Raw genomic sequence first — 15,617 nt, forward strand, 5'->3', positions numbered from 1 at the left:
TAATAACCATGTAATTTAAAAGTGAAAAAAAAAAAAGATGGGGAACTGAGAAAACACAACAATTCAAATTAGTATGTCCTGTGGAAGAGACAGCCTTCTTTTAAATGCTAAATAGAATAATAAAGCACTGGAAAAAATAGTTTATTCCATAGAAATCTGTATTATCTATCTGTGCAAAGCTTTCTGAGATAGATACTGAGGCCTGAGAAGAGTGGTGCATACTTCAGCCTCTCTCTGTACACATACCAGAGCTCCTCACCATTTCAAAGGAGATGGGGATGCCTCCAAAGGCTGCCTACGGGATTTGCCACTTGGATACCCATGCAAATCCCTGGGTTTCATCTGAAACCATTGAAGTTACTTGCAAAACACTAAGACACTTACAAAATGCTGCTCAAATAGAACCAAGGCAAGTTAGAGCCCTATTTAGGAACTTGTATATAGAGATGTCAATTGTCATAACAAAAACATATTAACAATTTTTAATAACTACTGTTATAGTTGTTTCCATGATGGCCCCTTACAAACAACCTTTTTTCCTATGTGACCTGACTGTAACCTTATAAAACAACAACAACAACAACAACAAAAAAAGGCAAAAAGCAAAACAAAACTCTTTAATAAATGCTACACAACATAAAAAGCAATTTCCTCAAAATTCATTTCAATCTGTTTCCTTACTGAAAGTGTATAGGACATGAAAACTTCCTGCTTTGAAAGATGCAAGAATGTTTAAAATTACAAAGGAACAAATGTAAACCAGAGAACTGTTCCAGGCTGCAGTAGCATCCACGTGCTAAGTGTGCAGCTGTCTAAAGCAACAGGCCTGTAAACAACTCCAGTTAACAACATACTAATGATAATTTATTTATTACACTCTTTGCTCCTATATGCCTGTCCATCCTTTCACTACTACGTTTATTAAACTTAATATATCACATTGCCTACCAACACCTTGTTATACTTCTCCTGAACAGTTGATCAAATATTATCATAGCACTGCAAACAATTATAAAATTATATGTGACCATATTGATATGTTCAAGCATTAATTTTATCCCAGTATCACAGAAGTGGCAACCATGTCTGTATTAATGTGTGTGTTTTAGAGTGTATAAATGGGTGAACAGAATTAAAGCTGGACAAATGTCTGTATCTGATATTTCCTTCCTTGGACTCACAAAACCAAATAACCATCATGTTCTCTTTGTCCAGTATTTTGCAATTCCTTGCTTTATTTTTAACATTTATGTTTCTCATATATTTTGGGAAATAGTCACATTTGACTTTGAACATACAATTTTTCTATTAACTATAGTTTAATTTTATGGTTTTTGGACAGACGAAACACCTATGGAATTTTTTCCTTTGTTGAACATACAAACAGGGATTTTTCCTGGATCAGGCTGCTTACTGCAGTTACTTTCATCTCAGATTTCCACCTTTGTGTCCAACTAGGCTGAAATTGGTGGAGCTGTTGTGAGGGTAGGAATGGCAGTGACAGACAGCCAGACAAGCACATGTGAGCTGACAACATGAGCCTGGTTTGTATGGAAACAAGGCTTCAGAGGCAAGAAAAAGTGGAAGTTGAAGCATATGGCGTGAAAGCTCAACAAAAAATAATAAGTAAGTGCAAAGGGTTATATAATTAAGCATATTAAACTGCAATTTATTAGATGCCATTTGAATGCTGCCCTCTCTGGAAGGGGGCCAGCAAAAACTCGCCTGCTGTGTTTGAAGACTGTAAAGGGCTGATTCAGCTCAAGGAATCAGGAAGCATGTGCACACAGGGCACACATCTCCACTGCTAAACCAGGCTGAACTCACCAAAACACCTTTTGGAATGCTACACAGTGTTCAGGTATTTCCTTTTCAGACAGTTATCCTAGAAGGAAGCTCAGCATTCCTTCTCAGCAAGAATTATACACACATCAAAACATAATTTTCAAAAATCTAGGTTATTTTTTTGTCATCTTGTACCCCAAGTTGTCCTGAAACAGAAAGTTGCAGAGGTCAGCATGGGGAAAATAGAGTATCCATGTGCATGATTCCTTATCAGAGCAAAGGTCTCCTAAATCACGTGGAACCTTATTGTGGCTTCTCTGTGCAGAACTGGAATCGGGCATCCGTGTGACTGAACTGATGGGGTAAGCACACATTTCCCAAAAAAGTGATCCCAGGTCTTTGCCAGCATACAAGATTCTACACTGAAGAAAGAACACGGCCCACAATATCCTTTGCAAATTAAAAACCTAAACCCCAAGTCAGCGGGGAGTGGTCATGAACGGTGTCAGAGGTCACACAAGCAACACGAGTCACAAGCTGGAGAATTTGACTCTGCTAATGTGGGGACATTGAAGCTGTCTCAGTTGAGGCATCTTAGCAATGCTCTAAACACCACCTCAAAGCACTTTCCTTTGTTCATGTCACCACACAAAGCTCTAGAATTAGAGATGCAGGAAAACTGGATCACCCTCAGATCAGACCTCTTACTCACAAAGCAAGCGCAGAAACACATGGTTTGATAACCCTGCCTATCGTGAGACAAACAAAGTTATTAATCCCCACAAACACTAATGTAAGCAAAGAAATTTGCAGAATCAAACCCAGGATCAGACCCTGAGACCATTCAGGCTTTTGGGGTTATTTCCCTGGAAACTGGGTCATACCAGGTGGCCCAGCCACCACTCCCACCACAAAGTAAATCTTTGGAAGAGCCTGGTGAAAGAGTTTCAAAACACCCAACAGGAGAAGCTACAGAAGCCCAAGTTACACACTTTCATGCCACGCTGCGCCAGCTAAATCACTCGGGAAAGGACAAGTGAGCAACTGTTCAATAAAAGTATATATTAATGGGGTCATATAATTAAAAAAGTAATAATAGATATGTATCAACTTCCCCCAGTTCTTGGAAATATCCCTGGCCAAGACCATGCTTTAGCCCCAAAGGGAAATGCTTTACCAAGTTAGATCATTAGAGAACACAGATACATAAAATAAACTTTTATGCAGTCTTAATTACAGAAGCCACTACTGCAACAACCAGACCTGGGATATAATCCTATTAACAGTAACACAAGTCTGTGAGTTACTTGTTAAGTCAACTTTTTCTCTGTGAATAAATTGCAAAGGATATAATTTCTGGGACAGAATAAATTCTTGAAATTAGTGAGTAACTTATGCATTGCTCCCCTGCTCCAAGAACACATTATTTATTTTTACCATGACACAGCGAAGTTATTAATCTGCTGCCTTCCATTTCAACAATGCGAAATGCTGTAAAATGCACAGACACCTGCATTACAGTACATTTCAGTTCCACTTTATATCAGTCATAAACATCTCTGTTTTGGACATCTCTTCAAAACAAATGCTCCAAGCACACTGTGAGTAGCATGCAATTTTATGAAACTATAAAAGTTCTTCACTGTTAATTACACAGACAAATGTCTCATCACACATTTGATTACCAGGATAATATAATTAGTTTTCTGCATTAACCTTTCAAACATAGAGCCTGAATTTCAAGTTGAGAGCATTGTAAAAACACTCAGTCTGGAAGTATACTGTATTTCCACTTTTTTGTGTTGGTAATAAAAATATTAAGACTGAAAAAAAACCTATATGGTGTATGCAAAAGATTTTTTTTTTAATAGACAGTGTAAGTTTAATCATCACTAGTATAAGTTTAATCATCACTGTCCACAAGATACAGGTGTACATAGTTCCTTCGAGGGCTTGTAATACCAAGTCTGGGCTGGCAGCCCTGTGACTTTACTGGAAAAACGGAAGTCAGGTCTGTTTTAAATTTCACCCATGTTTGAGGTTTAAGCATTTCACTCTGGGCTGCCTCCTCCTTCTCAGGCTGAGCAGTCTGTCCTGGTACCAGATAACCAAGCCCTTCCTTCAAAACAAAAGACATGCCAGTCCTCATCCACAAAATATAGCAGTGAAACTCCACATTCCCTTGGAATCTTGTAAAGACTGTGGTTAGCACGTCCTTCATCTAGAAAGATGTGACTTCTTGTTCATCATCTTATCAGAACAAAGGACTGGGGGAGAGGACAAGCCACCACATCCTCACTCCCAACGCTGCACTACATGAGAAAACTTCCCAAGCTCTATTCAGATAGCAGTTGGACTCTACGCCATTGCAGCCATCAGAGGTCATAGCCAGTACCATGTTCCTTTAATTGCACTGAAGCTTTCTCCAATTTTCAGCCTACGTTTACACAAAGCTGTATTGTGCCCATCGATGCTGGTGCAAAAAACACCATCTAGGTTCATCCCGTCTTTCTTGACATCTCATCCTTATTTTATCTGTACATTAAACTAACTGGATTCTTCTGATTTACTCATTTACCCTAGCAGCTCCCTTCTCAGCAGCAGTTTTGAGTTAACCATGCTCAGCTGTGCAACAAAGGCATTTCCACATCCCATTTATCGTAAAGCTTCACTCTCTTATAGACTGCCACTAACATTTTACCTTCCCTAAAGGTAACAGTTTCAATGCTGTATCATGGCATCCATTCCATACTAAAGGCTGCATCACACTGAGGTTTCAACTGCTGATCCTATGGATCACTTAAACTGGGAACAAACTTGACTCTAAATCACCAAGTTGGAATAAACATCCTTCAGAGATAAATTTTGGCACAAAGCAGTGAAATCAAGTGAAACAGTGATTACACCCTGACTATACCTGATAAGGAAGCTCCTTGATAGGATTCACATTCTTAAAGGTTAAATTCTGACTGACTCTTGAAATAGGTGAACTTGAGGCACTTAAATGCCAGAACACTTTCAGTCACAATGAAAGCTGGACTTACTGAAAAAGAAAAACCCAAACAAATCTAAGGACAACACAACCAAGGCAAAATCAAGATCAGTGGGTCTGACTCACACCACAAATGTCAAAGCACAGACTTCTGCACATTCTTAGAGCACCCTGGCTGATGCCTAATTCTTGCCAAAGCTTTTCATGACTTAAGAGTTGGAAGAAAAAACATTTCAAGTAAACCTGTGGTGGAACTCACTCCATCAGGTTTATCAGACTTCACCAAAAGTGCTTCCAGAACATGAAATCCAAACACAAAGCACAGCAGTGGCCTTTGCTTCTCCCTGGAAATGGGTGTAGGGAAGAAATACTTGCTCAAGTGGTGAAAAGGGAAGGGAAGGGATTCCCTGAGAAGGGAATTTAAGGCAGCTCCCACCCTCGTTTTAACACAGTCTCCTATTCTCTTCCATTTGCTCCTGACCTCTAGAAGAGGATGTGGCACTATGAATGTAGGAGACAAAGGTATTTTGCACACAAAGTAACTTCAGCTGCCAATTCCCACATTTCAATGCTACTTGCTGGCTCCAGGGGGCAACACACACAGGCCACAGAAACCTTCAATCACCCCACAAACATGTTTTGGCTCACAGAATCACAGAATTTCTAGGCTGGAAGAGACCTTTAAGATCATCGAGTCCAACCCATGTTCTAACACCTCAACTAGATCATGGCACCAAGTGCCACATCCAGTCTTTTTTTAAACACATCCAGGGATGATGACTCCGCCACCTCCCTGGGCAGATGATTCCAGTATTTGACCACTCTTTCTGTGAAAAACTTCCTCCTTAATTCTAGCCTGTATCTCCCTTGGCGCAGCTTGAGACTGTGTCCTCTTGTTCTGTCTGTTGTTGCCCGGAGAAAGAGACCGACCCCAGCTCACCACAGCCGCCCTTCAGGAAGCTGAAGAGAGTGATAAGGTCATCTCTGAGTCTCCTTTTCTCCAGGCTAAACAACCCCAGCTCCCTGGTGCTGAAAAGGAGAGGCAGACATTCCCAAGTTTCTTGGTGCAAAGGCATCTGCTTTCTCCAAAGCCTGAACAGAGTGTTCACAAGCTTGCTTTATCCAGCTCAAAAAACGGGCCCCTCCTTCTTTGAATTTAGCCTGCCAAATCTTTGCCAAGAGGGGCTTTATGCAGGTGAGATCCTGGATGCAATTGGAAGGGGATAGAAGCAGGAAAGGAAGAAGCACTCTGCAGCTGAGGAGTTATACAGGATAAAAAGCACACAAGAGAGGTAAAGGTTCACTGATAGACAGTCACTGATATGCTGTAATACATATCGTGCTGCAGACTCTATATTACTTCTGTATTTTCTTTACACATTTTTAACTGTTGATTTAATTTAATTTTGCCATGCCAGGATTAGCAGGGAAGCTCCAGAGGTGAAAGGACATTACATTAAGACAGCACATTAATCCTCTATCCCACCCAAGGCAGAAGCAAAACCAAACAAATAGCAGCTTCCTGGAAATTGAATTTCTGTTATCCAGATGTCAAAGATGTAATACCCCAATTACACAAACTATTGCCAGTGAAGCATGCCAGGGAATATGCAATGTAAATGGGGTGAGCACAGAGCTGCAAAACTGCAGAGTCAGCATCTGGCTCTCTGAGTGAGTGATAATTAGCACTGTGTGTAGACACTAATAAACATTTATGTCTGAAATTACAACTTTTAGCAGTGTTAATAAAGGATATATTGGCAATTCATAGAATAAAAGGGTCTTGAAAAGAACGTCATATTAAACAATGGCAGGCGCTTTCTGTGCTTGCACAGAGGTTTTTTCCTCCCTAATTGCAAATGGCCACGCAATGTTGCTCGAAAATTAATCAACACAAGCACATACCTAAAAAAACTGGTTGTGTTTCTTTGGTCTCCCCATTAACATCATTGCTGTAGTCAGAGATCTTATATATCTCATGATGGTAATCTGGAATGAAGAACGATAAAAAAAATTAGAATTCAAGTGATCTGGAAAAAATGAACACTGAACACATTGCTACAGTTTTACTACACAATTTATCAATATATCTGCAGTTTATTTCATGTACATCAAATTAACCACAGAAAATGTGCTCTGTATCAGCACCTCCTAAAAAACCTTCGCTCACACTGGAGAGACTCAGCTCAAATATTTCACAGATTTTAGGGAATAGCTACGCCTGCCCTAAATTACTGTGTTCATTTTCACAGCAAATTATCCCACCAGATGCCAATTATCTGGCTTCTTGCTTTACAGAAGGAAAGCAGATTTATAATGAAAACTTTACCTTCCCAGAGACCAAGGCAAACTTTCAAACTTCACCTCAGTAAGGAATCAGCAATGTACATCAGGGCTGTATTGCTCAGCTGGCTTGACTCAGACCGATGTCACTGGCCTCCCAGTTCTGAAGAAAGGCGGATCAGTGACACCTTAGGATATTCACCTATAGAAATTAATGCCTCTGATGACCTGAAGAATTAGCACTGGCATCTCATATACAGAGATGTTACAAGATATTAAAAAAAAAAAAAATCACCACTAAGTTTCTATTTTAAATGAAAGAATATTTTGCTGTGAAGGTCTCTGTTGTAACACCAGGCAGGTGTTCACTAAAACCAGAGCTTTGTTTACACAGAGAGAAATAGTAAGTCCAAGTAAAAAAAAAAGTATCTCAAGGCAGCTCTCCTGGATGCTATTTCTGACTCTGATACTGGCACACACTCTGTCCTTCGGCAAACTGCTCAAGACTGAACAATATATTCAGTGTCCTGAAAGAGCCACCTCCCCACCTCACTCCTTCCATGCCCTCCCAGCTCCCAACGCTCTCAGCTACTCCCTCCTTAAACTGGTTTTATGTTTACTTGCCTCACAAAAAGCGAGGGAGATTAACTCATGGAAGGGACTTGGGGGGGAGGGGGGAATTCACTTAAAAGGTGTAACACAAGTGGAAGGTGGCATAAGCAGCTCCTTCCACAAGCAGCACACCTGCACCTCTGACCAAACAGGCACAGGACCAGAAAAGTCTCCTGGAAGTCACTTTTTTGTTAGGTGCTGTTTATTTGTACAGCACGACTGTCTCGAAGGCACAAGAGGAGGAACAACCCAGTATGTAAACTAAAATCAAGCCTAACACAGCAACTCTATAGAGTGAGAAGGGCCTAAAAAGAAAATGAGGGGAAAACAACCACACCACAGAACTGGAGAGGTCAGCAATGAGGCTCTACACAAAGGATTCCTCTGCTTCCCGAGCACGCCCAGCCAATGAAATGGGTAAAGGTGAAGTCTGAGATATGACATCGAGGAAGTAAAAGCTTCTTTTATGAGACTGAACTGGCAGGATTTATGCTGCCTTCCACGATCACTAGCTGTCCTGTTGAGCAGAGGGTGTGATCAAGTGGCTTGGTGGCACCTGAAGGGCAGGCAGTCAGGGTCTACCTGCCACACTCTGCACCTTCATCCTCTCAAGGACACTCAAGATCTGTGGAAGCAAGTAAGTGGAAACTAGGACTTAAATGACTTACAGACTCATGGTCCTTAGATATAGAGATTACACACAGTTTCTTCCCTAGCACTTCCCTGTACATCCAGCTGGTCACAATATTCCTCTGGTCTGCAGCTGCTGCCTTAAAGTCACCACATTTCACCCCAGAGGTGGCTGCCTTTTAGCACAGCAATGGACTTTCTCTTGATTTGGTCATTATTGATCATTGTGATAAGGTGCTCAAAGTAATTTTTGGGACAGAACAAGCATTGTATGGGCACACATCAATAGCAGATGGCGTGTTACCAACCAATTTATACAGCATAGCCTTTTCTCTTAGGTTTCCTTTTTCTGCCTTGGATGTCACAGTCCAGGCACTGGAAAACTGTATCAATTTCACAACAGTAAACACTAAACTGTGACATTACAGAATAACTCCTGCAAGAGGCAAAGGCCAATTACAAGAGACAACTATTTATACATAATTATCTTTCTAATCAACTGTGATAGAAAAGAGTATGAGAGTGCAGACTCACATACAAAACCTGATTTTTATCTCCTCCATTCTCAAAGAAAGAAGACGTAATTTTCTCTCTAGCATATGCTTTTAGTGTAGCTTTGTATTTGACTCTCTACATCCAAAAAGAGACCACAGATAAAATATTATTACTAATGTACCATCACAACTGGATTTACCTATTAAAATAAGGTTAAGTAGATTGTCTCATACACTGAGTCATATCTAAACCTGTAAGAAGTGGCAACTGAGATTGGCAAAATAGTAACCTATTTCTGGCAAATACTCTTTTTACAGGCCCATTAGGACGGAAAGAAAAAAAGCAAAATTTCAGTTTTGTTTTTTCACATTTTGCTTTCACCACCTCCATGCTCCAGCCCAGTCATGCACTAACTCTGCCTCCAAGTTGGGAGCATGTTCAGTACCAAAGCCCCACAAACCAACCCCGTTCTCTGTAAAATTACACCCTTCATAGGTTTGCTAATGGATACAGACCTCCAATGCATTTCAGACACGTCTGGCAAGTCCCTGCCCCTCTAGTTTTAACAGGGACCATGTGTGATGCCCCAGACCCCCCTACCACGATATAGCAGTCATCATTTACTATTCCCACCGATGAGTTTGTTTCCATCTTTGAATTTCTTCGCTTCACACGTAATTTTGCAGAGCACTCCTCAGACACCAAGTCTTGACACTCGTGTGTGTGTGTCCCCCTTTTCACCAGTGTGACATTACACCCAAGCAGTCACCTGCCTTGAACTTGGCATGCAGGACACACACAGCGTTTCATGGAGATATTCCCCTCCAATACTTGGGAACACAAAAGGAGAAACGATCTCGAATCAAATCTGTCAGGGCAAAAACATCTCATCGGCAGGAGAAGGGATAAATCCCCAACCAAAATAAATCCCTAGGGCTGGGAAGTCCACCTGTGAAAATGCCTACCAGCGGCTCTATCTTTTTTCCCCTTTAATTAAAGAAAACAACAACAAGAAGACTGAAACACGGAGCTGTGCTTCTTGCCCGACATGAATTCAAATATTTCTCCCCTCACGATCCCTTGTAAAATATCCTCTTTTCCAAAAGCAAACACACCCCGAGCGAACAAGTCACAAGCCGGCGGCTCTCCCCTGCCCACGTACAATTAATTACCTGCGTGGATTTTTAATAAAGCGATCTCGATTCAGCTTTTCTTTGAAATGCACGGATGTACACAGCCGAGGAGAGGGAAAAAACCACCCCAAATACAATAAATCCACAAGAGTTGAATACTAAGGAGGTCTGTCGCTACTCAAGTGTCATTATTTTCTGCTCGCTTCCCGATTTTTTTTTCTCCCCCCCGCCCAAGCAGGATTCACCACTAAACACGATCCAACTTTATTTTGTGCAAGGTTCTCTGCTTAGAAAAAAAATAACACGTCCACCTGAGGTGGTGGTGAGGAGGCTTGAGGTGGTGGTTTTGCAACAACACGTAACACACATGCAAAAAATAATTAAAAAAAGAAAGAGGAAACGGGAAGGGGGCGAAAGAAATGAAATTTAAAAAAAAAAAAAAAAAAAAAAAAAAAAAGAGAGACAGGCGTGCGATGGTTTCGGGGAGTTCAGGCAGAGGATTGCGGAGTTCAATAACAGAGCCGGGAGGGAGCGGCGGCCCGGGGGCGCCGGCGTTTCATAACGCCCCGCTCCCCCCGGGGCAAAAGTCGGGGCTGCCCCCGGCCAGCGAACAAAGCCCGGCCGCCCCCGCCTTACCTTCGTTGACCAGTTTAAAGCTTTGGGATTTCCTGCTCCTCTTCCTCTGGGCGAACTCCATGGTGCGGGCAGGAAGGAGCGGGGCGGACACAGGACCGAGCTCCGTCCCTCCGATCAGCAATACACGCGGGGGTTGGGAGAGACGGCGGCTCCGGCGGCGAATAAAGGGATCCGGGACAAGTTGGCTCCGGTCTCCCCCCCGCTCCCGCCCCGAACTTTGAGGAAAAGCGGGGTGCGGCGGGGGGAGCCCCGCGGGGGCGATGCCGCCGCCTTCCCCCCCGCCGGCTGCGCGGCCGCGGCCCGGCGGCGAAGGGCGGCCCGCAATGGCTTCGCCGCCGGCGCCGGGACCCCGGTGCCACCTGCTGGGGGAAGGAAGGCGGCGGTTCCGCCGGCCGGGAGCCGCCGCCACCCCGGGGCCGGCCCGCCGCCACTCGGCCCCGCCGCGGGCTGAGGGCGAGGGGCTGAGGGGCAGCGCCATTTTGTGTCCCCCTCCCGCCGCGCGCCTCACACACGGGCACCGGCGCTGCCCGCTCAGCACCGCCGAGCTGCCCGCGGCTCCCTCGGGGGCTGAGCGGGGGGAACTCCTCGTGTTTAGCAGGACCGGGCCAGGGCCGGCGGGGAGGGGGTTGAAGTTGGCGTGCGGAAGCGGGTAAAGCTCAGGAACTGATGGCAACACCTGTTTGTTGCCGTGTTTTACAGGGATTATCGCTGCGATGTGTCCGCTGGTGTCATGGACCGAGGCCTGGAGAAGAGCGCCGAGCCACCAGCTGGGCTGAGCTCTGCCAAACCTGGACCGCCTTAGCGAGAGGAAGGGAGTCCCTCGGCCAAAAACTGGATCGCCTTAGCAAGAGGAAGGGAGTCCCTCGGCCAAAAACTGGATCGCCTTAGCAAGAGGAAGAGAGTCTCAGCTCTCCAGAGGAGCGAGATTTAGGGCTTCTGGCAACCCTCCCGACGGTCACCGTGAGGTCACTGCAGCCATACGGCTGGCCCAAACACAGCTGAAATTAGTGCTTTGATTTATTCACCACTTGACGCCTTCAGCCACACTTCCAGTTCGCTCACTGTGCTAAATTCACTGAGGGTGGAGTGGTTTTTTTTTTACAGCCGAGAGTGCTTTTGCCTGTTGCCTGTAGAGAAAGGACCCAGGCGTTTACAGTTATGACTACTGATAACTGCAAACACAGCTCCGATCATCATCTTGTGTTTTACATGTAGTCAGACTGTGTTGTGACAAGGAGAAGACTATGTGATACTTGCATACGCCTACTTGAACAGATGCAAATGCAGATCTTGCCTTGGTCTCCTCAGAGTACCCAGGAGAATCCCGTTAGCTCCAGTAATATTGACCGACCTCATCACTTGGAATAATGACATAAAATAAGCAGGAGGGAAGCAAATTGAATACTAATAGTAGCGATTTGTATCCTAACTGTGTGCATGGACATAGTGAGACCTGAATTCTTCAGTGCAAGGTGCCATCCAGACACCACACAGAGAGTATATGTGGTTCTGAAAAGAAAAATTGGGAAATAGTCTTAATGGTGAAGCAATATCAGAGAATATGCCTAATGGTAAAATTTATTATATGCGGGAAAATTAAATTCACGAGGGAGGTTATGGAAACCTCCCAGATTGGGTAGGGGTGTAATTTTCTATTAAATTGCTAAGTGGAAAATCCCAGAGGCAATCAGTATGCTACTTTTGGAATTTTCCTAAACTTCTCTGTAAGACTTTATGAAAGGAAACTGGGCTAATGTACTATTTAAAATCCTGCATTATATATTTTTGGGAGGATGCTGAAGCAGCAAAGGTAGATGGATGTCATATGCTGTTTGCTGGATTTTGTGGGTCCAATTAATCTCTGGTACAGTGCAATGAAGTCGGGTCTGAAATGCAGCAGCAGTGTGCCTAAATTTTTCCTACAAAAAGAGTATTTTCTCTTTCTTTTTTTTTTTTCCCCTCCCCAAACAGTCTGCTGATTCCTGTCTGCTAACTAACTTTATTTACAGGACTTACATGCTGAAACTGTTATGTTTGACTCTCATCCTTCCTGGGACAATAGGAGAATTTTTATAAAGCATAAGGCCCTCATTTACAGTTCAGCTCACATGATGAGCTTTATCCTGCATTTGCCAAAGGAATGTGCTACAAAAATCTTTTCTGTTTTCCTCTGTTACTCAATTTTTCGAAACATTTTGGGATATAATTTATGAAAATGTGATGGCAATGTTTTATCAGCTGCTCTCTGGTAGAACTGGTTTTAGTTCTTCCTTCCCTGTGCTGATATTTTGCTTAAAGGGGCACTCGTGGTTTTAAATGACATTTCAGTCTGGGCAATGCAGTTTCCAGTAATGTTTTCCAAGAGTTAGCACATCCCCTTTTCTATTGATATTTCTGATTTTCCTTTTTGTCAGTTAGAGAGATCCATCCTTTTCATGCAGAGTAAGCCTGATTCTGCAAGCTAACCTAATTGTGGTTGCTCAGATGAATAAATCTTTGCAGTTTTCATTTCTGAAAGTACGAGCCAGTGTGGATACCACAGCCCCAATCCTGCCATCTCATCTGCATAAAAGTGAATTAGAAACTAGGACAAGGTGACTTTAGGTCAAAGTCTTGTAGTTATCCATACAACACGTAGGAGGATCCGGGAGCTGGAAGCAGCTTTCTGTCCTGCACTGCTGGTGCTTCTCAGCTGGGACTTGGAAAAAACTACACAAACTCAAAGGCTCCCATGTACAGGGAGCTGTGAGTCTGTTGTTGGGCATTTTGGGGTGGGCATCCTAAAACTGGACTGGGGTCATCTGCTCGTTTGTCACAGGCCACCATTGCATTATTCCAGCTGGAGAAATGCAGAGATGAAAGTCCTCTTTATCCCATTAGAATGGCTGCCTTGTGTCACCCTAGATAGTCACTGGCTGCATCGCTGTGGCAGCCAAGTGACTTAGGATAAAGTGCACACTGGCTCTGGGGGCAGACAGCTTTTAATTTCATCTTTTATTTCAGTTTCTGTCTTGGTATCATGTTGTTATTATTACATATTAAGAATCTATAAGTAATTTTTTTTCTGTTGAAAATATGAAAAATTCTGAGCATTTTTTATCTATTCCTGAATGGTTTCAAAGTATTTCCTCAAACCATTAACTGAGTAATGTGTTTTTCAAAATGCCATGAAATTAGCCAACTAAATAAGGGCTTTGTCTTGCAACATGTCCCAAGTCAGTATGATCATCCCTGATGATTTCTTAGTTAACATTTTATTATGCTTCAAGTTACTTTCAAAATACCCCTTCCCCATTCTAACTGACAGTAATTTTCCCAACAATTTTCTGGTGTGCAAAATACTTTTTCATTTCAGATCATGAACTAACTGATTAAATATAATTAATCTAGTAATATTTCAGTATTAACAGCAGCAGTCCTGTTCACACAGGATGTCCCAGACTTTTTGTTTCCAAGTGTGTGAGTTCATGATAATACTTTATTATTCAGAAGTAGGATGGTATAGGACAAAGATGACTAAGGAGTCCTAGAGCTGAGGAGAATTAAATAAGTGTACTAAGAACCACTTCAGCTTTTCAGTTGGAAAAATTATAGTGGAGAAAGTCTCATAAACTCAGTGATTCGATCTGAGGCTTAAAGTCTAATGTCAAGGAATTCACGTGAGGCCATGTGAAGTGGGAAGAGGCTGCTGGCTGTCATATTAATAGCACCACGATTCCCACTCATCTTGGAGCCCGACGAGGTTCCGTGTGGTATTAGGAAGCAGGAGAAGGGTGAAGAGGTAAACTGGAGACCAGGAGCTGTGCAGGTGACAGGTTAAAAGGCGAGCTATTTTGGTTAGTTAAGTGTAATGAATGGCACTGAGGATTTTATAAACTGTAGTAGTGTTTCCAGTGGTGGTTTTGTGTTCACATGACATATGTGGGCAGTACTTAGCCCTAAGCTGACAGTAGGCCACGTTGTGCTCTGCTGTCTCACTACAAACCTTCCCTTTCAGCAGGCTCTCAGGCCGGCATATCCAAGGACTGGGTCATTGGAGAGGAAGGTGTCTGGATGTCCTGAAGAATTCTGAAGTCAGGAGTGCAGTTTAACTTATTTTCCAATCCTTAAGTTTTTCCTGACCATTTGAGTCAAAGTATTGACATTTCATGTCTCTATCCTTACTCTATTTTTCTTTTGGAACACAGTTTTGAAATGCCTTCTTGTCCATCCTGTTGCTTGTTAATCTTTCTCATATAAATTTTAGGGAAAAAAATTACAGGACAGACCAATGTTTTCATCTGTTTGCCAGCTCAGGGAGACCAAAACATTCCAGAACTGTTTCAACAATAAAGAATATAACTGAATCTATGTACAGAGTGTTCTTTGTGTGTGTAGTCACAAACCCTCTGAATATTTCCATATCAGAATGCAAACCTTCTAAACATTTTCATATCAGAATGCAAACCCCCTTTTGACTGTAAGGTGGGACTTTCCCCCTGCTCTTTGAATTTATGTGCAGCTTGGACTAAGGTTGCAAGGAAGGGCACTGTGTTCTAAGAGTCAGTGCTTGATGGTCATCCACTCTGATCCAGTACACCCTTATCCAGTGGGATAATTAGATATTAAGTCATCCCTAGGACAAACCAGAGTTTGGATTTGAATTCTGGGAATGGAGAGGAGAACAAGGTGTCTAAGCAACAGATGTGGTTGAAGGATGAGGAAGAAAAGGTCTCAATAATGCTCTTTTTTATGAAAGAGGATGTGGAAGATTAAAAGAAATCTGCCCATATACATGGACATCCTCTGCTTCTCTGCAACATGGAGAAACCATGTGCTGAACTAATTTTGGCTTTGAACCCAAGTGCTTCAAGGGAGCTGAGGACAATGTGAGTAGGGCTTGTTATTTTGCCTAGAAATTTGAACTTTTCTGCCATATAGAGAGTAATAGTGCTTAGAAATTTTAGCCTGGATGTGTCTTTGCATTACTACCACCTCTGCCTGAGAGATGAAAGGAAGCCAGGCTGGTGTCCTCAGAAAGGGCACGTTTGAGCTTTGGCTCATCCCCGAGT

The 15,617-nt window shown here is 42.8% G+C and overlaps 1 protein-coding gene across 3 annotated transcripts in view; it reads right to left on the bottom strand.

Moving 5' to 3' along the window:
- The window catches only part of BEND7 (BEN domain containing 7), a 51,697-nt gene extending 36,806 nt beyond the window's left edge, over nt 1–14,891 (bottom strand). Inside the window, exons 1-2 of one of the 3 annotated variants that reach the window (XR_005258977.1) lie at nt 10,567–14,890; nt 6,683–6,766 (exon numbers count right to left, since the gene is read on the bottom strand). Coding sequence is in view for 2 of the 3 variants with exons in the window: in XM_038154193.1 (XP_038010121.1) it covers nt 6,683–6,766; nt 10,567–11,044 (562 nt within the window). In the remaining variant the exon portion in view is untranslated. Of the gene's footprint in view, nt 1–6,682; nt 6,767–10,566 lie in introns of all 3 variants that reach the window. The other 2 variants (XM_038154193.1, XM_038154191.1) reach the window with 2 other exon arrangements.
- Nucleotides 14,892–15,617: the final 726 nt, after the last annotated feature.

This window comes from Motacilla alba, chromosome 1A (assembly GCF_015832195.1).
Source record: "Motacilla alba alba isolate MOTALB_02 chromosome 1A, Motacilla_alba_V1.0_pri, whole genome shotgun sequence".
In the NCBI taxonomy this organism is placed as follows: domain Eukaryota; kingdom Metazoa; phylum Chordata; class Aves; order Passeriformes; family Motacillidae; genus Motacilla; species Motacilla alba.